The following is a 25138-nucleotide window of genomic DNA, read 5'->3' as shown; positions in this document are numbered from 1 at the left end:
AGAGTCTGGCAGACTGACAGTCCCGTCTCATTCAACACTTCTGCAACCAATAGAAGACAATAACATGCCTCCACAATGAGAGAGCAGTATGAGGTTACACAGCTAAACAGAGTATATCCATGACATATACTATCGGTCCTGTTAACACTTGACAATAAAATCAATCATGAGTGGTCTGATTACAAGTCAACAGCTGTAAATGCAGGTGTGAAAACACCCAAAACAGATGCTTTGGAATCTTGTGAACACTCAAGCTTCACATTCGGAGGCTTCAGCATTAGTGAGGCGTGTTCGCATGTAGTATGTAAACACAACCATCCTGAACACTCTGAAGGCCTTATAGGGTTGAGTAACACATCAACATTTAGCAAGGGCTTCTGCCACTGACAACAACTGACTTTGGGTTGTTGTCAGTTTTCATTTATTAATCTGCTGATTATTTTCTTAATTAATCAAAGCATCATGTTGTCTATACAACATCTAAATATAGTGAAAATGGTGATTATAATTTTCTTTTTTTTCTCTGCAGTTTACTAGCACAGAAGACAAAGAAATCACACCTGAGCAACATTTATTACAAGCTGCATCTAGATGGCAAGCTATCTAAGCTAAGTTTATTATGCTATTCAGAAGATGGATTAAATATGACATTAAGGGTAGTTTAAATGTTGCATGTTAAAATGTTCTCCAGTGCACAAACAATGTTGATCCATTGCGTTTTGTGTTGCCCAATTTTTTGCTGTTGGCCTGTGGACAACATGTTGCATGACTCACAGAAACTTAAATCACTATCATATTATTCACTGCAGGTGGCTTAACATAAAGTCAGTGTCAGTAAATCGTACAATGTAACGACAGCAACTCCTAACCCCAAGTGCAAAGCTATATGGCCAAGTGCAAATGTGCATTTTCTTCTATTTCACAATTGCATCTTTGCACGGATAAAATCTATGGGAGCTGGAAAATAAAATACGATCCCACATGGTTGCCAGAGCATTTCGGATTTACATGATACTATGTCTGAATAGGGCCTGGAGTGTGTATTAACCTGTGATGGCTGAAAAAGAATAAATAAGAAAGTATGTCTGGTGGAGGATTATATTTAAAAGATTAAGTTAAAGAGTGTATAGGAAAAGAAAATATTAAATGCAATTAAATAGTCTCTCTAATAAAGGGTGTTTGTTCCTGATGGCAGGTCATATTTTTCATGTCTTCACAACTGCATTACTGGAATAAATAATGCAGATTAGAGGGCAATCGTTGACAGGTCTTAATATAGACTAGGTGTTTGAAAATGGCATAATGTCTCTTCATATATTTCCTTCAAAGGAAGATGTCAGATCTTTCCTACCTGACGGGGGTTCAGTAGTTGATCATCCTCTTGATTGCATCAAAGCACTTCCACTTGTCTGGGATGTAGAAGGGTTCAAAGATGTGAGGGAAGGGGGTGTCGTAACCACAGACCCTACTGATGGGAGCCTCCAGGTTAAGGAAGCACTCCTCCTGGAAGGTAAAAGAAAAACACAGGTGAGAACAAATACTCACTATGGGCTGAATACTGTCAGTGCTCGATTATCATTCATTCAGGGGGAAGCTAAGTTAACGTGTGCAGGCTGCAACAGCTCTGATCCTCAAGTGTTTGTCACTTTGGTAAAAACAATGACGGCTGGGTGTCACTGAGACGTTCAGTCACGACATGCGGCAAATTTACCTCTTCTCAGTGCTTGGGTATGTGCCCGGTTTATCCCCAGTTTCCAACACTATCAGGAGAGGACTGGGTATTGATAGGAAAAAACAAGTATAAGACAGTCACTGTACAACAGATCAAACTACTTGACATCTTAATTTCATTTTTATTGTCATATCTGATTTATACACTACAAGAACAAATGATTCATTCAGGCTCCTCAGAGCAAGCCAGTGTTCAGGCAATTGGAGTGCAAAACAAGCCATGACTCGTGTCTCTATATTGGCTTTTGACCTCTTCCCATGGAGACAAAGCAGAATGAAGTGGGCCAAAACACTCCAAATGGGACAAACCCCCCGATGAGTTAAATGAACACACTTGGACGCGTGCACACAGATTTGCAGAAACAGACCTGAAGTACCCTCTCTCAGATTAAACTGACCTGCAAACGACTCAAGCAACCAAAAACAAAAGCATACTCGTTGACTCTGAGGAAGTTGCACAGCACCCTCTTTGTGTATTGCCTGTTTGTGCATGCACAGCCTGTCTCTGACAGAGACACGGAACAGATTTTCACCCGTTTCTTGTGACACTGACAGCATCACCATCCATGTAATCACACATTACCAACCCACCAACTGGCCGCCATGGAACAGTTTGGCGTTTGGCAGGGTAGGACTTGTATGTTTCACACTATGTTTTTCATTTCTTATAAAACCTCTGGCAGAACCCAGGGGAATGTCAGACTTGATGAGGAGCCTTTTGTGCTTTGGTACTTTTACAGCCCGTAAAAATGCAACACAACAAGGGAAAGAGAGAGACTGCAGCAGATGCTTGTTGCCCTGTGTGCCTGTGCAGTAGAGAGCTTTCCTGCCTGGACGACAGGTCTTGGGTTGTACCACTGAATTCAAAGAATTGCCAAGTAGGAAGACAAATTATTAAGTTTGGATGCAAGAAGCAATTGATGACACAGGAATAAGACTAAGAGATAACAGCCATGCTAGCAGCTCTGTGAGGCTTAATTTAGACACAGTGTGCTCTATTTTCGTCCTCGCCGCTGGTGGAGCGCAGGGTGTGAATCCCGCGCAGTGGTATTTTTGTGCAGCGCAGGCAGGCGCTCAGCGCACTTGGTATTTTGGTAAACCGAGGCGCACAGAGGTACGCCAGGATGGGCGTTGTGGTGCAGTAAGGGGAGGTGTCTGCAGGATCAGCTGGAGGATTTGGATTTTCGGTCCATTTCGGTCCACGCCGGTGGCGTAAAAGTGCGCTGAAAGCTCGCCACCCCAGACCTGGTCAACTCTGTGCCGGCGGCGCACCGCTGGGAAAGTGGATTTTTGTAAACCGGCGGAGTCGTGTGCCCATGTCACCAATACCTCACATGCAGGTTTCCACAGTGTCTGGCATTTCACTGCGATCAATAATTAGCAACAGCCACGATTCAATGCAACTATCTGAGTCACATATAGATACATATAGATGAAAGTTCCTATAGAGGTTGCTATAATTATCAGGATGAGACACATCTCTGATCCAATATTCACAGGAAATAATCTCAAAATTCATCCAATCACTCATTTTCCACAAGCTGCTGTTAGTGTGGTAACTACTGATCTAATTATTCTGTTAATGTACAGTTTATCAGTTGTTCTGCACTGAATTTAATATGAAATATCCATAAAATATGTCACTTAGTTAGTGATCATCAGTTTACTCGATGCTAGAAACGGGTCCACTGGGAACCACTGATCTAGTAAATGTTGAGATATTTCCCTAGAAAGTGAAAAGTCTGACGTCAAAAGTCAGACAATCAACAAAAGGATTCATCCTCTGGGCATCATGAATATCCTCAACAAATTTCATGGGAATCCACTGAATTAGCCTTTGAGATGTACCAGTCTGGACCCAAGTGGTGAACTGACAGATGAGCTGACGAGGCCATCACTAGAACCGCATTGTTAGCGTGGCTGAAATATCAAGCATATATTTCTAAGACTGGAGGATATGAGGCCATATGATGGCTGTAGAGGTGAAGCAACATCTCTGACACGGAGCTAATGTGATAAGTCACAGTAAGATCTTCAAATCGATACCTTGACACAAGAAGCCAGTGAAGAGAGGCCAGCCCAGGTCTCTCATTTTGGTGCCATTAAGAATGAAACCCAAAAACCAGTAGGAGCTCCACCTGATCTGCTGTGCAGGGCTCTAAGCTGCTGGCACTGTTATCTGCCTGGCAGCTGGACTCCTGCACCCTTGCACTTGGTGTCTGCTCCACCCGGCTAATTAACTGTGATTAGCTTTAATGAATGTACACTGAATGGAGACAACTAGTTCAACAAACCCTCTTTTCCTCTTCACCGCTCTGTTTCCTCCTTCCTTGTGGACTTCAGAACAACTGGAGACTGATTCTCTCCAACAGGCTGTGGCAGATCCTGACAACAGACACTGTGCTACCAGTGACGTGAAAGCCTAATCTTCGCATTTTCCAATTTTGTTTTCTCCCTTAAGTTTCCTTGAGCAGATTGTATTCATGTGCTGACAAATGTCCATGGCCTTAGGGTCTATGAAGTACATTCAAAGTCAGCTGCGTATGAAAAAAAGTGTATGTGAGAGTAGAAAAAAAGGTTTGGATTATGAAAAGCTCATTCTTTGAAAATGCGAGGTTTGAAGTGAAGAGTGGTGCCATGGTGTGCTGCAGACTGCAGGCATGTTTTGTGTTCCTGCTCACATAGCCTCCAGCAGGCTACTCCATGGCTGTCATACGTTTCATTGGGTCATGATCTTCAGCCATGAATTTATTAATTAAAAGGCTTATTCTACACTAGTTCACTAAAACAGTTGAGTTCTGTTTTAAAGATCACTTAAGCATCATTAATGCATGCCATAACTGGCACCTAGCTTACAAAGGTAACTGGTGTTTTCTTAAGAGAAGTTCAGTCTTGTACTGGAAACATACAAACTTGGGAATGTCGAAGTTTGACAGGAGTGTACTTGAATAGACAGGGCCTGGAGCAAAGTTGGATGTGGATGTCATCCTCCTTGAATTGACAGGCTGGTGGAAGGCCAGCAAATTCATATGCAGTGAGTGAGTTTTTGTCCAAGGTATTTATGAATTAGTGAATATTTCTGCAGAGCAAAGAGGAGAAAGCTTTCAATGACCCATTATAACACCACTCAATATGTTCCTCTATTTTCATGTCAGTAAATTGGTGAAAGTGACAATGAGATTATCCGTGTCCATTGACATGACAACCTCAAGATCTATTCTCTGCCCAACTACAGACAACCAGGCAGACAGTACCAGGGAGTTTGCCCTTTTGTCAGGATCACATCTGTAATCTCCTCTAAATACATTTACTGGAAGTGGGAGAAAAGTACAGTAGTCTGCCTGCCTGCCAACACAGCTGGACAGAGAATGGCCACACAACTCAGATTTCATTCAAATCAGTGTTTATCTTTTGGGAAGTGCATCATTATATGTAATATGCTTAAATGTCAGAATAAAAATATGTCAAAATGGCAAAACACTTGCATTCTGCAGTGGCGCAGGACTCAAAAATACTTCACAACAGGGGCTTAGAGTTGCTGTTATGATATTGTGTCTCCTGTCACACGAGACTCAGAGTTTGTCAGAAACACCTACAGATTGGGGGTTGCAGTCAGACATGGAAAGTGCCAATATCATTTGCTATATCAGCTTAGAAAAGCAATACCAGGCCTCCAAAGCAGTGTGATTTCAACTGAGAACAGACCGGCTAGTTTGAATTCTTTGACATGTCGCTAAATCCCTCTATATCAGGGGTAGAGATGCAAGGGGGTGCAACACATGAGAAGTATATTATGCGGGGGGGGGGGGGGGTGAGCTACTCAAAGCTGGTTCCAGGTTTGGGTCAGTCAGTATTAAGCAGAAGTCTTTGCAAGAGTCAGTTTTGAAAAGAGCTGCTCATAGTAGTAGGTCGTTGCTTTGCAGCTCAATCTGACTCTATAGAGCTAACCCTCGAGTCTTGTCCTAAAACCTATTGTAAATCTATGTTAACCAAAAATATACAAAGGATTCTATCAATTTTCAAATAAAACCAGGAGTGAATCATGGCCGGCGCTCAGCCAGAGGGATCACAGCCTGGAGTGCGGTCTGAGTGAACACACATATAGCCTCCAAAAAAGGCTGGGGCCAAACAGAAGGGGAAAACATTAATCATGTCGTGTTTCACGTGGAAATGTCTGTCTAACCTATATTTTCATTACACCCTCTAAATTCTTAAATAGTGGCAGAGAGAACCAGAGCACTACTTGGGACATTTTTGAGACAAACCTTTCACTCTAGTTTCCCACTTTAATCTGAAAAACATCAGAAAATGTTGAGTTTTGTCAATGGTAGCTTAGCCTTGATCAGGTGTATGGCAACGAAGAAATGATGGGAATTAATTATTTGAAAATAAAATTCAAATAATTGATTACATACAATCCATGCATCGTGTCCTGTGAAACCCTCAAGCATGTGAGGGCAATTTGAATGAAGCATGGTAATGGAGGACTCAACCACAAACAACTGAAAAAACAAAACCTAAAAACATACACAAGTTTGACTTCAGGGAAATCTTAGGAAATATAACTTCACAACTAATGCAGTCATCTCTCCATTTCCCATCTATTCAATAATCTTTTCTGCTGTTTGATGAGCTCTCATTGGGCTGCTCTGCAGTTAGGTTTTTTTTTTTTAATTCAGATTTACCTCAAGGCTATTTCTGAAGAACATGAAGTGCAGATAAAAGATGTGCATTTCTTTAGTTTAGACTTTCAGTAAGTCAAAAGACTAATGAGTCAAAATGACATTGAACTCGACAGATAAAAAGTCATTGACTTTGATTTTATTTCAGATGTTGAGAAATGACTGTACTACATAATATATGCATAATATATGCATAATATATGTTTAATATATAAGAAGGTAAGAAATAGCTAAGGAGTCAATCAGGCTTTAGGCTATTGAGCAACTGGTGGGAAAGAGCAGCAGACCACCATTATATAACCTCAATAACTTCCTAACCCAACATGGTGGTACCTGTATCCAATTCTCTGGCCTTTTAAAGGAGCTCTGTCCTTTGAAGGCAGTTAAGTATATTCTCAATGGAGAAAGACTTTTACAGTTGGGCATGATGCCCCAGGCCTTGGGTCTACTTTGCTTGTCATTCAGACAAGCCTAACAAGCAACTCGTAGTCTGATTCTGACCCAGACGGCATTTATGGCAGAAAACGTGCAAGTCTTCATCTTCAGCTAACACCAACTGGGCTAAAGTGGAGTTGGTAGTCTTTGAACCATGTCCCAGAACAGTACCACAACTCAGTGGGATGGTGGAGGTTAGTTTAAAATTACATACAAATAATGAAAAGCACCACCAGTGGGACTAGAACCAGGCAATCTCTGAGACCTCCTGAGTCACAGTGCTATATGATTCAATGCAGAGTGATTATACGGTTGTGTGCAGAATAAACTGTAGTTAAGCCAACTTTAGATACTAAAGTACCATCTTTAATAGTGTATTGTACATTTGGTTTGTTATCTGCATTTTTTTTCTAAGCAGCCAAAAATTCTTGTAAAACTCGTGGTCACAATTATACAGCATTTCATTATTTCTTTCACAACCAATGGAAAAGAATACTTTTCTAAAACCAAATGATCAGCTAATGTGTGTACTTTTTGGAACCTGAGTTAACTATAGTCATGTCATGGTGGTTTGGAGAGTTAGGGGAAGGAGGGTGATTCACCATTTCTCTCTGTGCATCCCTGAGGTCCATGAAAGCATTGTCTTTAGCCACATCTCACTCTGCCCTGCTCTGTCCTATCCAGTCATCAGCCAAACACTCGGGAAAGGGCCAGCCAATGACACATTATTAAATCACTCGGGCTGAAGCCAAAGCCTGACAAAGGAAACTTGCCAAGCCCCACCAAACTCCCCCTGCTCTTTATACAAAAAGGAAAATCAAATCCATAAATGGATCTGTATGGAAGGGCCTGAGGTGGATAGGTAGTAGTTGAAGCAACTCTCTCTGGAAATAATGGACTAAAGCCTCTCAGTGCCTAGATTACAAGAGTTATACTGACAGCTAGTTTATCTTTTTGACCCTTTACTTTGTTCCTGGGAGGGGTACACTAGTAAACAAGGAGGTAAGGAACATGTGAGGACATATAACATCCGCACTGCTGTTAATCTGGATTAGTCTCACTCCAGTATCCTGAAATCTAGGATGTTATTGTCGTTGATGAGGTCCTGTGACTCAGAATCTCCCTGCAAAAAGCTTATTATAGTTCAGTAGAACTGCACAATCAAATTCTAACTTTTGTTAAAATGAGAAGGTGCCACACCAGTGGTTGCCAGAGTGGATGCCTTCGGGATGGGTCAAGGGTGCCACAAGATTTATCAAAATTTGTATTTATTACTGTTAATTTAATTGAGTTTGTTAAAATGTTTCACCACACACACAAAAAAATCTTCTACATTAATAACACTAACACTGATTACGTTTTATCTTAATCAGGGTCAACACTACACGCTAACGGCTTCACAGAGAGGTTTTGGCTGCTTGTGGAAGATGGATATCCATCACTGTCGGTCTTCACAGATGGCCATCCATCTAGAGCCTGTTTGTGCTTGTGGTTCGTGCCTGTTAATGGGAAAGTTTTTCCTTGCCGCCTTAACCAAGTGGTCGCTCAAGGGGGAATTGTTGAAATTGTTGGGTCTCTGTACATGAAAGAGTATGGTCTAGATCTGTTCTATATAGAAAGTGTCATGAGACATTTTGTTGTGATTTGGTGCCATATAAATAAACGGAATCAGTGTAATATTCACTGCGGTACTGTGTGTTCCAAACATCATATGTGTGATGTGGCTCGCTCAACATTGGTAAACATGAAAGTTCACGAGAAAATGGTTCCTGTTTTCAGACTGTATGACAATACAAGCACACAAACATACATACATACATACATACAAAGTAAATATAGATGCAAAAAAGGGAGCAATGTTTTGTTAGAATTGTAGTACTGAAAGGTCCCCACAAAATACAATGGCATGTACATAGCAGGGAGTGCCTCCAACATCATGAAAGAAGCCTACATTCAGAAAGATCTCAAAGTTTGTGAGCACCACCTCAAATACGGTGTCTGTTAACCACATGTGCATGTTAAAAGTACTATGGTTTTAGTCCCATGCTTTTCAACGTGTGTGTGTGTGTGTGGATAGGTATGTGGAGGATAAAAAAAGATCTAGTAGATCATGTCAAATTCACAGAATGAGTTGAAAAATAGAAATCCATGAGTAACATTATACAAAAGCCATGCAACGTTACATAAGTTAATAAAGCTCATATCCTGCTTTTGTTGACACAATGTCAAGGAGAGGATTCTCAGGCTGAAACAGTCAATCAATCAATCAGTTCATCATCAAACAATTGAATCTTAAGCTGAATCTGTGGGTTTGGAACTGTTGGCCGGACAGGAGTACTGTGATATGTGTACTATGATAATATATCACGGACAGATAGAAAACAACTATGGTTTCATGTTATGGTGTATCTTTATTTTATTGTGTTGCAAGTTCTATACTTTTGATGACAGTATTTTTTGAAGGGCGCTTTGCGTTCCTCCACACGGCACAGATGGGAGGAAATTTGCATGATGGCAACACAAATAAAAACCACTAGCATCTTCTACCATCTACGCAAGAATCAATCGATCAATCGAGAAAATCCTCAAAAGATTAATCAAGCACCTACTGATTAATCTCTATATTTAGGTGTGTAGTTTGTGTTGTATTGAAGTGGTTATTAAAATGTATTAGTTATACATTGTGCCCATTACAATTGTTAAAACTTTAAAATACTGGTCACAGTCATATTGTATGTTATTATTCTGTCTGTATCAAGACAACAGATAATCAAGACATGTTTTGGTTTAAAAATGGCTTCCTTAAGAGTTGTGAGAAGGAATTCTGCCCATGATCAAACTGATGATTCCCTTTTCCAATCCAGAAATGTGCAGCCCTAAAGCACGGCCTATACCACATTCAACTTATTTTATGGTGTGTCACAGAGGTTGTGACCTCACTCTGCTAACTCGAAAGACGTAAAAACAATGGTCCACCCAAAATCTTATCTCTTTGAGTTATCAACCCCTCATCTCCTGTTGACTTCAAAGAGGTTTTTTTTCAATGCTTGATTTAGCTTGGTCCTCTGCAGACAGTGGCAGCTGTAGTCTTGGATGTAGTCTCAGATTCACAGTGGTTACAACGGATTCCAATGGTGACCCAGTTTCATGGTGAAGGAAAAACAATCAAAACGGCAACAAAATCCCCTCTAACCACTCAAGCAGCATAATCCACTTCTCTTCTGTCCATCCATATTCTTGTTCATACACTTCACATTTGTGTGTTTGCTAAAAGATGGCTCAACTTCAGTCTGAGTCCTCGCTACGCTCTCAAGCAAACACATCACTTATTAATTATCAAAGGCTACTATGGGCCGTCACAGCTTTTATTTGTGAGGAAGGCAAAAACAAGCATATCCATTTCTCTTTGAAGAGGGAATATCTGTCATATAGTATTGGGTTTAACAGTGTGACAGAGGCCTGTAGGTCAAGCTGTATCCTTTTAAGAACACAACTATCAACAAGTCTATGGGTTTCTTTCCAGTAAGCGTATCCAAAATTGCCTCAGGCCACGTGAAAACTGCAGATCAATGCAATCAGTGAACACACCAACAACTTACATCACCCATACACAATGTGAAAACATGGAAACATGGAAATGAGGGGGATGACTCACTAGGCATTTAAGCCCTCACTGAAAGGGGAGAGCGAAACATCTGACTGACAGCAAACGAGGAGAGGATCAATTGTTTTACTGCTTCACCTCTCAGTTCACGCACATTAACAAGGAAACCGCTCCAGGTAATGCAGACTGCTGTGCATGCAATCAGCCTGATGAATTTCGAGGAGGCGGGTAGAAAGGGGAGAGTGGTCACTGTTGAAATAAAAATTGCTCGCTGAGAGCAGAGTGGTGCTCACTGCTAAGAGCCTCACAGGAGTAAACACCCCACATACTAAAGATAATTATCTCATCATGCAAAAATACACATAATTAGGATGATGGGAGGGGGAAGATATTTCATCTACTCATGCATCACACTTAGCTCAGAATTTGTCTCTGGCATGTCTTGGTTACAGCATCCAGGACCTTTGGTATGCCATCAACAAGCAAGATTTCATAAATCTCATACGGGTAGTTAGATCCACTGAGTTCACACTCTCAGGTGACTAACAGAAATGTACAAAACACCCTCTGTGCAGCTCCGAACACAAGTGTTGAGAATGAAGCTGCTCCTCTACAGAACCTTACTACAGCTCTGGTATTCATGAATCCCTTGAACTATTGGCTGTTCTAGCTTAGTTTTCACTCCCTTTCATTTTAGCTTGCTAGCTTTAGTCAGAGTAAGTTGAGCTACACAGAGAGGCCATGAGTATTCAGTGTTTATGAAGAAGTGGTTTAGTACAACTTATAAATGTTAGAACTAGCACAAAAAAGATCTCTTCAGGATAATAACGTTCCAAGTTTTAGATTTCCCATAATACCTTAGTGGATACAAGCAGAAAGTGTCATGTCAAGGAGTCAGTGACCGAGCTGTGGGCCATACTTTGAGACCCATTTTTACCTATATTTGTTTACATTTTGGCCAACAGGCACCATGAAAAGTCATTAAATCTGCTGAATTACTTTTTATACTGAAGAAAAATCCCAAATATAATGATTATAAGGAAAGACCTGAAGCCATTAGGAGAGTTTTTTTTTTCTATGATTTCATAAGTTCCATATCCATGCATATCAGTGTCACACTGAATCAAACAGTATTTGTAGGAATATGATTTTTGATACAAACTGCCTCAGTTCGGCACGAAGGGAAATATAAATAAATGGTTGTTTACAGTAGTAAACAACCATTTACTGTTTACAGTAACAATCCATTCAAAGACAAATACAATTTGAAAAATAAATGTTTGAATTTGTTGAATTGTTTACACTCTGCAAGGGAAACAATGGTAATCAAATTGAATTTTGTGATCGAAAGTACTTCTTATACCCCTCTAACTGAGAAAATGTATAGTGAATTGGATTATAGCAAGCACTACTGTGGAGAGTGGCAGGTGGCATAATGTCTCCATTGCTCTCGGGCAGAGGTTTTTAAAGCCTGAAACTGCGGGCTCCCCCTCAGATAAATTCAAGACGACGCGCCTCATAGTTTTAAAATCACTGCTCCGGGGCGTTAGCTTTATTACAAAGTGGGGCTTTTATTGACAAAACCATTGCAACCTATTAAGGGCAATATCTTTGAAGACCGCCTCTTACCCCTGGGAGTTACAGATCCCAATAAAAGCTCATCAAATCCAGTACACTCTCATACACTGACAGCATGCACTCACCTGTACTGTAGAGCTGATTTCGGCAGCAAAACCTCCAGTTATCGGCGCCTCATGACTGATGAGCAAACGTCCAGTTTTCACCACCGACTGAAAGACATACACACATACAGATGATTACAGAAGGTTGAGTGTTCCCCACATTCACCGTTTCAAATCAGCAGTCAGTCTAAATGATGTGCCTGGCATTATCTGCTAAACCACAACCAGGCAAGCAGGCCAATCCATGCACGTGAGAGTTCAGACTCAACACTGTTAGTACAGCTAAATGGCTGATCTTCTGCGGAACCAAATATCACTCAAGTCAAGTAAAACTTTTTTTTAGAATAGTCACATGACTACCTGTTACCTGTTGCACAGGATCATCTCATATTCCTGTGTGTACGGCAAAGGCTTAATGTACTCGTGTCATCTATGAACATTTCAGTGAGGTCTAAAGCTGAACTCATCCAGGCAGGGTCATAATTACAGGTGGGCTAACGGCTAAGGCACATAAGACTTCAGCAACAAACAAAATGCTCTCACGGCACGCTCCAAGACACGAAGGTCTGTGTGCATTATGGATACACACACACAGAAAGGCAGTGTGATAGGTGAAAGCTGAAGTCTTGGAGGTGCCATGCTGAGGCTGCATGTGGGCTGGGAGATGGGTGTTACCAAGTAAAGAGTGGTTCACATACTGCCTGCTGTGGTATGCTATATCTGCTTACTACCCTCAGGCTGCATGTGTGTCTGGCTGTCTGGCTGCGTGTGTGAGAGCGCGTGTATAAAATGGATATGACACAACAGTATGAGCCGGAGGGCCGATTTAGGCTGGTACATAGGGCCAACGGGACAATCATGGACATTAGAGGTCTCGGACTCCCAGGCATTTGAATTTGGGTTTTCTGTAACCTGACATTACTGCAGAAGGATGCCTCTGCTCCACCCGTTATCTACCACAGCATAAAACCAATACTATACTATAATCTCATCCACTTGCCACTGGTCCAGACCAAAGCTATGTCCGTTCTCTGCAACTTCAGCAAACCTTTCCGCTCCTCTACCCAGTTGTTGTATTTCTGTTAGTCTCCAGCAATAAATTGGGTACGCACCTCTGAAACTTAACTCAGAATCATCACCAAAAGTGATGTGCATGTTGTAACCTGCATTATTTTGAGGATTTAAAAATTTCAAGAGGATTTAGGGACCAAGTGAGTGGAATCCCTGTGCGTTGATTTTCAACTGAAATAACGGCATTATGTAATACACTTGGGGGGTAAATATCAGATACCTCTTGCTCGAAGCCACAAACCAAGCCACCAAACAGCCACTATAACTAAATAACCCACTGAAATAAGCACCACATGTCCATATGGCACTGTAAATTAGGCCTGACATTCTTTCCCTCCAACAGCACCACATAGCATCAAACACCGGGGCATTCTGGGGATTCGTGCTGATGCTAAACAGGCGAGTGTTTACATTGCTGAGGTCCTGGGTTTGGCTGTGAAGCACCAACTAACTGCGGTAAACTGTAGTACTATAGCACACAAGTACTGGGGGCTAAATGAGTCTGCACTGTGTCATTGTAGGACACTAATACTTCATATGATGCCAATGATGCCTCTTCCTGGTGGAGCACACCTTGTTTTATATGCTGAGCTATTTTCAAGATGGAATGCAAAGGTTCTTCAAAGTTTTTAGTGTAGAAAAGCTAAACTTGACGCTCATGGTCAGAGGCTGCATGTCTTTAATGAACTGAGGTGACTGAGTTCAGTGTGCAAAAATCACTGATTATATGACACCATCTTCAGGAATGTGGAAGTTAATAACATTGGAAGACAATAACAACAGTTCTGCACAGTGAGGAGGAATCAAGCGCGGGGATGAGAGGAGGGCGATGTCTTGATATGACATGTTGCTGTGAGGCTCGCCTTCGCACCATGACTCATACAGGTGCAGTGCTGCCCAAGCTTCTCCTTGTGACACAACCCTGCTGTGTAAACACAAGTGACAGTCACTGGCAAAGCTGGTATAAACTAGTTCAGTCGGCTATTCTAGAAAAAGCGCTGCATGCTGGTGCATAATATGACAATGAGTTAAAAAAAAAAAAGGCAAAACATGGTCATGTCTGGGAATGCAGAATGGCACGGGTGCCCAAGTACAGTCGGTGATGTAGTTCATATGACGAGCTGAAGTCACTGCATTTCCGTAACATAGAAAAAAAAAACTAAAATACTCATGTAAAAGAAAATACCAGCGGTTTCACATTGTGTCTCTATAAAGATTTTTTGGGCATGTATTTCTTGCACTGCTTCAATATATGCACTGGATTCACAGTCCATACAAAAGGGGAAACTTAATGGCTTCTGTAGTCAGATTGCAGCCTTCTCAAGGTCTTACACCTCAAGTGTCCAACTCATTCAACTCACCTCACTGCCAGAGGTTCAATTACACACAGTTCCAAGAGACAGAAAAAAAAGAGAGAGACACTCACACAGAGTCGTTTTTACATCTCTGACAGGAGGCTGTGACAGCACTCTAACTTCTACATAGTAATTGTGGCTGTAGCCTTTAACCCAGTTGCTTCCGGTTGTTGGATGGGTTTTCAGGAGACAGAACCATCCACTCTCATCGTGTGGTTTGACCCTTTTCTCAGAAGTCATCCAGTCATCCTATTTGCCCATGACCGCCACCTTCATGTCAGTAAAATTGGGACTCAGAACAGGGGCTAAGGCATCACTTTTAAGACAGCAGTGGAGCCACAGGAAGTACATCGGTAACTGTAAGATGATGATCAGTTAGGTGCATCCAAGGAGAGAAATTATAGCGAGGAGAGAACACTTAAATAGGTCATGAATCTTTCAATACAACCTCAAGAGGACATGGTGGCAGATGGGTCTCTTTGTTATGGCTTTAGACCGTGGACTTGTGCCTGATGAGTTCATTACTTTATTACTCATGTCCAGTGGATCAAATAGCATGCTCTTACCAAAATAAGAGCAGTGGGAAGGCATTGTTAACTGACAGTGGAAAAAAGGTAGACAATCTAAAAAGAGTTGCCAGTGGCAAAAAACAGAAGGTGAGTTTAGGATGAAGGCTGGAACTGAGAGGGAGGCTGAACAGGTCCTGAACGCAGATTCAGTTTGAAATAGATCCTGTCCTATTGGTGAGGCAGAGTTCTTTCAAAGACCAAGCAAAGTCAAAGGGAGTTTTTACTGTAAAACAACAACTGTGGGGTAATGAGTGATGGCAAAGGGGTATGCCTGAAAATACCGCATTTGGGAAATAAGAGAGCAAATAAAATGTAATGCAGTTCCGGTGAACAGGAAGCTGATTTGTGCTGTTACAATGTATTACTTCTATGGCTTGTTTAAACCCATTTTGATTTCCTCTCTGCTGTACTGCAAAATATTCTTGGGCAAAGTAAAGCATCAATTTTGAATGTTTCCTAACACTGTCTCGCTTCTGAGAAAAGCCAACAATCTCCAAGGAAGTCAGGCTATAAATTAGTCAACTTGTCATTTACTGCTAACATTTTCCCAGACAATAATTACATGACAAAACAAGGATACACACCCGGAGCCGTGCTTGATTTAAGTGCCAGCTAGGACACTGTGGCATCACCTCAGTGACACTAGTTTATGTTTGCCAACCTAAGTCTGAGCAGATAAACTTCCTGAATAAATAAACCTGAAAGGGCTACTCAAGTTAGAGATTCAATCTAGTAAGAAAATATAGTATTTGGGGCCATACTTAAGTAGTTGGCGAGCATTCACACTAACATTAGATTGTACCCTTTTCTTAGTTGGTGTAATATTTGAGTTCAATTACTGTTCTGTGTTTATCAAGCCAGCATCTCGCTTCTGTAAGTTGCTGGCTTGATCCATCCTCCTCCCTGTCCAGGCCGGGCTTTGAGTCAAAACGAGGGCTCCTGGTTGGTGGCGGCTGGTGGTAGTTGGGCTGGGCGACAGCTCTGGTGGCTGCAGCTTTACTACTCATTGTGCTGCAGGGCTGTCATTAGATGGCGGAGTTGTTCCGCTGGCTGCAGGGGAAATGTCATGTTTACTGCCATTCCCATACACACCCAAACCTAATGAGCAGCATGGAGCTTGTCCTCCTGCGCTCGCTCCTACTTCACTACAGTCTGTCTCTTCCTCCTTCAGGCTCCTTCCTTCCTGACTCCAACGTTCCTCTGTGGTGCGGTTCATCTCATCCTCGTCACCAATTTTTCTCTTTGCTCCTCCCTCTATCTATCCATCCCTCAAACCATCTATTTATCCTCCTCTGCTTTCATGAAGCCTATGCTCTCAGACCCAGAGCTCCCCACTATGTGGCCTCACCACTCAGAGGCTGGCGGCCAATGACCTGGCATGGCCTCAGAGGCTAAGGTCATAGCTGTCACTCTCCCATGGCATATATACTCCCACACATAAGCAGATGGGGGCCCCACAAAGGCATGTGCATGCATGCCACGCAGCCACATATGCACGTGTATATAGTGTGTGCAAGTAGACATCCACACGTGCAGACATATACGGTTTCTCATGCATTGCTTATTCAAGATTGATTGATTTACATTTTCTGACGGTGCCGGCGAGTTACTTTCACAGGCTGCCTCCTGCTGCTGATGCTTGTCATGGTATTTTGGCATTAAAGTGTCATCTTCACGAAAGTAGACATGCACATAGGGGTAAAGAGATCTAGAAAAACAGTGGCATATTTGCAGAGTATATGTTTATCAAGTATAAATAGTTACTGTATCACAGAGCACTAACTCAAACTAAAAGGACAGTGTACAGACTATGGGGATGGGAAGTGAATAAAAACAGTCCATACTTGGAGCTAAACTGGGCTGTGGTTTGACTGGTGCAGAATCACATAATGTGCTTTCAAAGTTTTCAAAACACATGCAAGTCTTTCCAAAGGAAGTTGCCAACACTTATTTGTTGGATCTGTATTTTTATGCCACTAAATTGGTCAAGAATAATTTAAAAATAGGGGTGATGACAAAAACAAAATCTGCTGTGCTTGTACTGTATGCACACACGCATACGCTAGACTGTAAGTGACTCCCGCCTTCCCATATAGTATTCCTCCTCTTCCCTCAAGCCGTCCATCAAAATGCGACAGGAAGAGAAAGTTTAGTTCTGTGCCACCACCGAGGAGTCGTCCTTGCCGCTGGATCGGCTGGCTTCTCTCCCTTCCGCCGACCCTGTAATTGCGCAGCCACCACAGGGTCCTAACTCATGCGCCACCATGTGATCTCCGTGACAAATGAGAGTCGGGACGAGGCTTGACTACTCACTGGGGCCTTTAAAGTGGAACTCTGCGATTAGCGGAGAGGGGTGAGCGCTCGGCGAGCCGGAGGCCCTGTTAAATCACAGCGCTGTGAGGGAAGCAGGGTGGGAGGAAACACAAACACTCAGTTACTCTTTCGGTGCCATACACTCGCTCTCTCTCTCTCACGACAGAGAGAGGGAAAGTGAGAACCACTGAGAGAGAGAGAGGGAGGGTGAGAGAGCACAAGAATGAAAGAGGAGAGGAGAAAGTGTAGAACAGCCTCGGCACTGGGCGGAGGGCCAAGCCATCCTCCGGAGGAGCCAGGACGCCAGAGGAGACCTCAGACAGAAATAACTCCAAACATCCCATAAAGGCCCATTAAAACCAATTCATCTCAATTACTCCCTGACACACACACGCACACAGACACACACAGACACGTACACGTACACAAACACACACACTCTCTACCTTTTTGCCCCGCAACCGCATTCTACCTCTGACTCTGCATCAGTGTGTACAAACAGATGCACGACTACTGTACGCACTCCAACTTGATGACAGCTCTTTGTGAGCATCCCACAGACTGCTACATGTATGAGCAGACAGCAAGCTAGTAAAAATCAATCCGTGACTTTTAAAAGGTCCTATAAAATCGGGTATCATATAACAAAGGGGTGGTTTCTGGGGCTGCAACATACAAACTATTTTTTGTAAGGAGGATTCTTACTCAGCAGGATAAGCTGTAGTAGCACTGAAGTTCATAAACCTTATTTATTTATTATTGTACTGTGTAGTATTGTACTATGTTTCATTTCAAGTCCCATCCATCATAGAGTAAGAACAAAAGTGTGTGTGTGCTGCAGCACAGGACACGCTGCTCGTGTGTCTGTGGCTGTAGGAGGTCAGAGCTCAATACGTTTTGTACTTTTCACAATGTAATAAATTTAAGGATCAACGTCATGAGTTAAGGTTAACATTATTATGTAAAAAAATAAATCTGGTCTAATTACTTCATGGTAAATAATTGGTTCTTGGTAAATAATTTGTCTGGCTATTTATTATATTAATGATTATTCATTCAACTCAGTCATTTTGGGTTCATTGTCAGAGTTTTGCCCTTTTTGTTAGTTAGTTCTAATATATATGGCCATATATGTGTCTCTCCACTGTTCTTACAATTCCTGTGATATTTCCTCCCACATGGAAAACCTGCCCATCTACTGTATTTATCTTTGTCTATTTACTTATTCCACACATTTGTCAATTGTATCTAAACATTTTTTTGTTAACTATTAAACTGTGCTCTGTGGCTATGTTCTTGCTGAAGTGCTGAAGTGTTTCCATATGAAATACAAAAATCCATGAGTAAAGCCAATCTTCTTTACCTAAGGGAAATGTAAAAGATGACAATAGTAGCATTTGGCAGCGTTGTGAGAGAACCCAAGTTGGTGTAATATTCAAGTTATATCATTTTCACATCATAAACTGATTTGATTATGCAGTATATACATTTGAATGACTCTTAAATGAAGACAATTGGCACAATTACATTGTGCATGATCAATACAACAAAAAATGTGTGTATGGGTCTCCTGCCTCCTGTCCACATGCAGAAATCATAATACAATGTGGGCTAATGTCAAATAGTTCCATTGAACTGATGGAGAATTTTATGGGAATGAAGATAATAACAATGATCAAAAGCAAATACTGTACAAACAGTGGTGCTTTATGCTGTTAGTAACATCACAAGACACCACCACAATTTCATTAAACCACCTTAAAAGTCACCACAAGATACAGTAAAGTAAGAGGAAGCTATGAAGAAGAAAAGTAACACAAGCCCCCTGCTGCCGCACACAAACCTCCTCAACAGGAAACTTGTTTAATGTGTCCCAGTACCAGCAACATTCCTACAGGAGCATGGAGACCACTGCATCTGGCTCCCATCTATACTGTCTCTTTTACAAATGTCAATGTGACAGTCACACACCAGAGTCGACATAATCTACCACGACGTTTCTGGCATACCCATACAGTATGTGAAAAAAGGGAATGAATATATGTATCGTTTATCCGAAAGTTGGTTAAAAAATGGCTTGATGTTTGCCACTCAATCGTTGCTTAAAACTAAACATTGACAGCCCCTCCTATATTAGTGTTGTTTGCTACCAACTGACCATGTCGGTCCCGTCATTTGATTGACAATATCTGTGTGGGCAGGTCATAAAATGGTTAGTAATACTGCTTCAGTTCTAATGGCAACACAAGCAGTTAACCAGCTGGGGGGGGGGGGGTAACCTCTATTACTTTGTCTATTGACTCATTTCACAGTCCAATGTATGAAGTGCTGAGGTTACAGGGCTGTGTGTTGTTGTGAGTTTTGACAGTCTGGTTATTCACTGTCACCACAGCTGGATCTCATGAAACAGAGACAGCTAGCGCAAGCTAGACGCCCCTGCTCTGTATAACGTGGGATGACCACATCACTCAGTGTGGAGGAGATGCAGATGATTCAGCAGGTGATAAAATAACACGAAAAGCAACATTTAAAAGGAGTCAGTGCTAATGTTAGTAAGCTAGGCTAACTACCACCCACTTTCCAAGGGGAAGCTAGTTAGCCTAGCTGGCTAGCTTCAACCACCACAGAGGCTGACAGCTCATACAATATCCAAACAATGCCAGCTCTAAAATATCAGTCACCAGATGCCATAGGAAACCCCCAACCATTTACAGTCAAAAGTCCCAAAACAGTATTTTCCTTTTTTGGAATAACAGATATGAGCACTTTAAGAAAACTCGTAGTTGTTGAGCAACTTCAGTATAAAAAACATCAGTGTGTTAGCCAAACTGAACTCCGAACTTGTTGTCAAAACATCAAAGCGTGACATACTTAATCAAAGCGTAGAAACAACAAACAGAAAGTCTAAGAAATACATGAAAATAACAGTTTAAATAATTGCGAACAAATCCCCATCACACTTGAAAGGGAATTTCAAAATATTTGCGAGAAAAAACACATTAGCAAATGTGTTTTCTATTACATCTTAAGAGCTGTTTTGAAAAGAAAAACATAAAAACTTCTGTTCAAGATTGATGAAAATCTTTTATTAGTTTTTGGTTTGGTTTCAGTTTATGTCAATAACTTGTTGATTTACGGATGACTTTTAAAGGATCTGGAGAATCCCTGGGCAACAGACTATCTGGTGGTGTGTGTTGCATCTGAGCAGACCTCTGTTGGATGTCTCCATGCCCTTGTGACTTCAGACACTCTGCCTTTTCCACTCAGTCCTGCTATCGGCCTTCAGGCTGACCTCGATGATCTCAATCTGCCCACACCTCTGGCCAAGGCTCCTTAACAAAACCGTCCTCTCCTGTGGAAAACTAAGGACCTGGCCCCAAAACGTGACAAGCGATCCAATCCAATGTGCCTTTTGCTTCTAGAGGGCTCGTTTCATAACAAAACAGACACTGTCATCACCATCATTGTTATTATCATATGGTACCAAAATGGTGTTTAGCCAGCAGTCACTGCATGACGGAAATTGAACAGAGAAGTATGATTTCCATGCCTCATTTCCATTTTTTCGCCTATGTTCAGCAGTTTCTGGTAATTAATCTCGTCTGTTTGATCTATATGGGAGGCACAGTGCGCTGATCTGTGGTTGTCACTGATAGTCTGTCTCTTTCAAAAACAACAGGACAGCCATGGCTAATATTTACAACGTCCAACTGTGCGTCCTGTGTCTCACAGTCTATCAGAACCGTGAGCCTATATGATTTTTTTAAGTGTGAATTCAGCCACATCTCTCCAGTGAGTGACACTGAGAAGAATTTGAGAAATCTCCAGTGCCTAGCTGTGGAATGTAAGCAGTAGTCGCTGCCAGGAGGAAGAATGGAAAAGTCAGTAGCAGACAGTCAAGTGGGGGGTGGGGGGCTGGAAGAGACGCACAGGGGAGATTATTATACCTTCAAATTTTTTGGTGAGCCGCAAATGGCCTTCATCAATTTACACTTCTGATCCAGATAAATTGCCCAAATGCTGTGAACTGAAGTGTTGGTCAAGGATTTCTCCTTTTCGCAGAGTTGCATTACGACATACTTTTCACCAGCTGGACCCATCACCCCAAAACAACCATGAGTAATTTTCCACTGATATAACCACCAAAACACTGCTGTAGCACCACACAAGACAGAGTTATGACACACACATGGGCCAAATGGCACGTAAGATCCCACCTCGCCCCAAATCCCCCCTCTCCCGATTCCAATCTTTATTCAGCTCCCTCTTGCCCTGCGTTTTCTTTCTCTCCACAAAGTCCCGCTGGTTCGGTCCACAGAGCGCAGTGTTAACATTGTAATTACAGACGTGGGCTACAATAATAAGAATGTGGGGAACGGGGCCCAAACCTCTGGCCACTTTCTTCCTGTGCCATTTTCTTCTACTTTGATTGTTTCCAGTGTGTGTGTGTGACAGTGGGCCAAAGATATTAGGAGTGTAGTGGTGGGCCAGTGAGCAGATACTGGCTGAGACCCTTCAACTGAAAGGGAAACACAGGCATGAGCCCGGCCCGTCTGTGTGCTAATCGCTCGCAGGCTTCCACCCCATCCCCTGGCCCTGCTCCAGACCACAGATTCAAATAAAGGCCGAGTCTGCTCAGCGCTGGGTGTCAAACCTGGCCTCACCAATGCAAAGACAAAACCAACAACCTGAATCAAAATGATACGTAGGCTCTTCTTTGCTGCATTAGACTTCCATCAATTGATAGAACAAACTGACTGAATGTAGAGCCAGTTCATCAAAGGTTTTACATCTGCTGTTCTAAACATCCAGCGTTTGGTATGTTTTTCCTGGGAACAGTCCTCCGGCAGCAGGAGTTCCCATCCTTTCAAAAAAATCATTTTTCTGCACATTTCCAACATCCTACAGACTAATCATGTTCTCTATGTGGAATTATCATTTGTTGAATTTTCAAACGTTTGACATGTTAATAGCCAACTTTGAGAACAGTAGTTAGATGCTAAGACACCAATGGATGTCATGACATCCTAAACACGCACATGAGTGTCTTTTCTCTTCTCTTCGTCTCTTACTAGCTTTAAATAACACATTTCTACACAAAGTGAACGAACAGAGCAATAATGTAGCTATGCTTTAAAATAACTGCATCAGGGCTGCATTGACATGACAAATTACACAATGTTGTGTTATATGCTGAGCATGTCCATCTGCTTAAGCAGTGGTTTCTAACCCCATTTACACTTGTCATTTCAAGTGTCTTGTATCTGGATAAAATCCAAGATTCAAGACACGTTCATTTACACTTCTATATAAATGCATCAGATCACAAATGTGACTGCAATCAGTCTTTGTTTTCCTGGCTCCGTGCAAATCAGAGAACGCACCTGAAGCTGCTTGATAACTGACAAAAACACCAGAGGAAGAATACCTTCTGCACTTATCAATTTAGTTACAACATAGCAGTTTAGCTAGCATTCGCTAACACAAACACATGGTTGAATCGTATTTATGAACTACAGACCGGACAAAAGTTTTATCGTCTCCCTGGAGTGCTGCTCTCTCACCCACACAGTTCATTCAGTGGTTGAACTGTTTATCTGATGCCTGGATCGGATAAATGCTGCAGCAGGTGGGTCCACCTTGCATTTGATGGTTTGTGTTGAAGTTGTTGAAGCCGTCGTGTTTCCCTGCTGCTTTAATCAGAGAGAGATCAATGCTTCATTTCCCTGTAATTCAGCGTAACTTCAGCAGTCATTATCACAAGGCCAGAGGAGACAGACCACGGATGCATTAAGAAAAACAGACAGTGAGTTGATATTTCCACAGACCGCTTACTCACATAGTTACACTAAGAGAGGAGTACAGATTACGTATGCGTCTTCGAGAGACAGATGCATTTACACCTTTACAACATCTGGCTGGAATGTGTCTCCCACCACCTTTGGATTCGGTCTTGAATGTGTCTTGGATGCACTGACACTTTGCTTCTGCTTTTTACACTTCTTTTTACCAATTCAGGATTTTTTTTTTATTTGTTTGTTTCAAATGAGTTGAGAGACACCCACCTGTTTCTACACACAGCCTGTACCCCTGGTATGAAATGGCTGCTCTAAAGATCACTTTCCTATTAATAACGTCTGTCATTTGTCTTCATGGACCATTTCTTTCCGCAACAACTATACAGGCTTAAAAAACAGAACCTTAAAATTAAGTATTTGGTGTTATCACTAATGATCAAGGGGAAAAAATATTAAAGGATAAATTATTAATTGTGCATTTGTCCTTTTAAATAAATTATGGACTCATATGTAACGTTAAAATGACTTTGCAAATGACTGAAACACTTACCTGCAATGTTCACTAACATAATCAGCAAACTAAAATGTTTTACAGTTCTTCAGATTTTTTTAATGGATTCACATTAAAGCTATGATTTATTCTCTTATTTGCATGTTTTTATTGCTTCAGAATTAGGGGCCGTCCATTACCATTTTATCATATTCAACATTTACGGAATGAAAAAAAGACATTACGTACTAATAAAATTTTAAGAAGTATCAGACACTCATATGGTTACAATTTCACAGAGGCTCGTTCACCAACCCTGCTTACAGTATGTGCCATTACTACTGTCCAGATGGTTTTTGCGGCTAATTTTTTCCTGTAGCTTTGCTCTTATTTGAATAACATAAAAAACAGTGGAAACAAGCCTTCTTGATCATAGCAGCAATCCTAAACACAGCAGAAGCAGGCAGGTCTTGGGCCATCGTCTGAGGGCCACCTGTTGGTAGCTGTGATTTGCTGATCTACACTATTATCATAATGACAAGCTCAAGGCTCGTCTTTCTGTTTGAGAGATGAAGCAAAAAGGACGGGCCACCATTTCTACTGTATGTTCTTCAGCTGGCTTTCATGGAAATGCAGAGCTCATAGGAAGCTGCTGCTGGAACGAGGATGAGAGGTGATGTCACCGGGTTCAGACGCTGCCCATCAGTGTTTCAAGGTTGGCCGTCAGCACCACCATCAGTGTGGTGACAACTTAAATAAAACCTGCTGCGCCATATTCACATGCAATAGGCAAAATAGGATCAAGTAAGCGCGCTCTGAAGCAGCATTTGCCAGCAGACTTGTTTCAACAAATTTCCATGCGGCCGTTCAGAAACCTGGCTTCGCTGGACGATCTCCACACATTTTCATAAGTCAATGTGATCGTAGTTGAAACACAAGGATAATGAGGCTGCTGCGACTGGTAGATGTCGAAGCAGACTTCTTAAGTGGTGGGATAGGGAAAGTGTCCAGTCCTTGTAAAATATAAATTTGTCACTTTTCTCTGGCCTTGGCACAATCAAAATGTAAAAAAAAACCAAAAAAAAAATCAGTTTATTTTTTTCCACTGACCACCTGACAAAACACAAATGCTTCAAGTTGTGGAATTGTTAATAAGCTGACATCATGATCATTTATTCGTAACTGAGCTCAGGGTCTCTTGTGAATGGAGGAAAACTCCTGATTTTTATGATGGAGTTATTAAAAACGCTACTGCCAGATGTGGCAGAACAATCCTGTGTCAAAATTGGGGAAACGTGTATTGAAAAGAAGAAAATGATGGAGGATTCTTGCCATAAGGGAAACTGATCATCAAACCGAAAGCTCACTTAACCACAATTATTCTGACATTGATATTAGATCAAATTTT

General features: G+C 41.7%; 1 protein-coding gene across 1 annotated transcript in view; it reads right to left on the bottom strand.

Moving 5' to 3' along the window:
- The window catches only part of bckdhb (branched chain keto acid dehydrogenase E1 subunit beta), a 51569-nt gene that overhangs the window by 1565 nt on the left and 24866 nt on the right, over nt 1-25138 (bottom strand). The window contains exons 9-10 of the mRNA XM_076737710.1: nt 12156-12242; nt 1352-1503 (exon numbers count right to left, since the gene is read on the bottom strand). Coding sequence (XP_076593825.1) covers nt 1363-1503; nt 12156-12242 — 228 coding nt within the window. The 3' untranslated portion in view covers nt 1352-1362. The remainder of the gene's footprint in view (nt 1-1351; nt 1504-12155; nt 12243-25138) is intronic.

This window comes from Chaetodon auriga, chromosome 8 (genome assembly GCF_051107435.1).
Source record: "Chaetodon auriga isolate fChaAug3 chromosome 8, fChaAug3.hap1, whole genome shotgun sequence".
Taxonomy (NCBI): domain Eukaryota; kingdom Metazoa; phylum Chordata; class Actinopteri; order Chaetodontiformes; family Chaetodontidae; genus Chaetodon; species Chaetodon auriga.
This window is presented reverse-complemented; position numbering and strand designations above follow the sequence as displayed.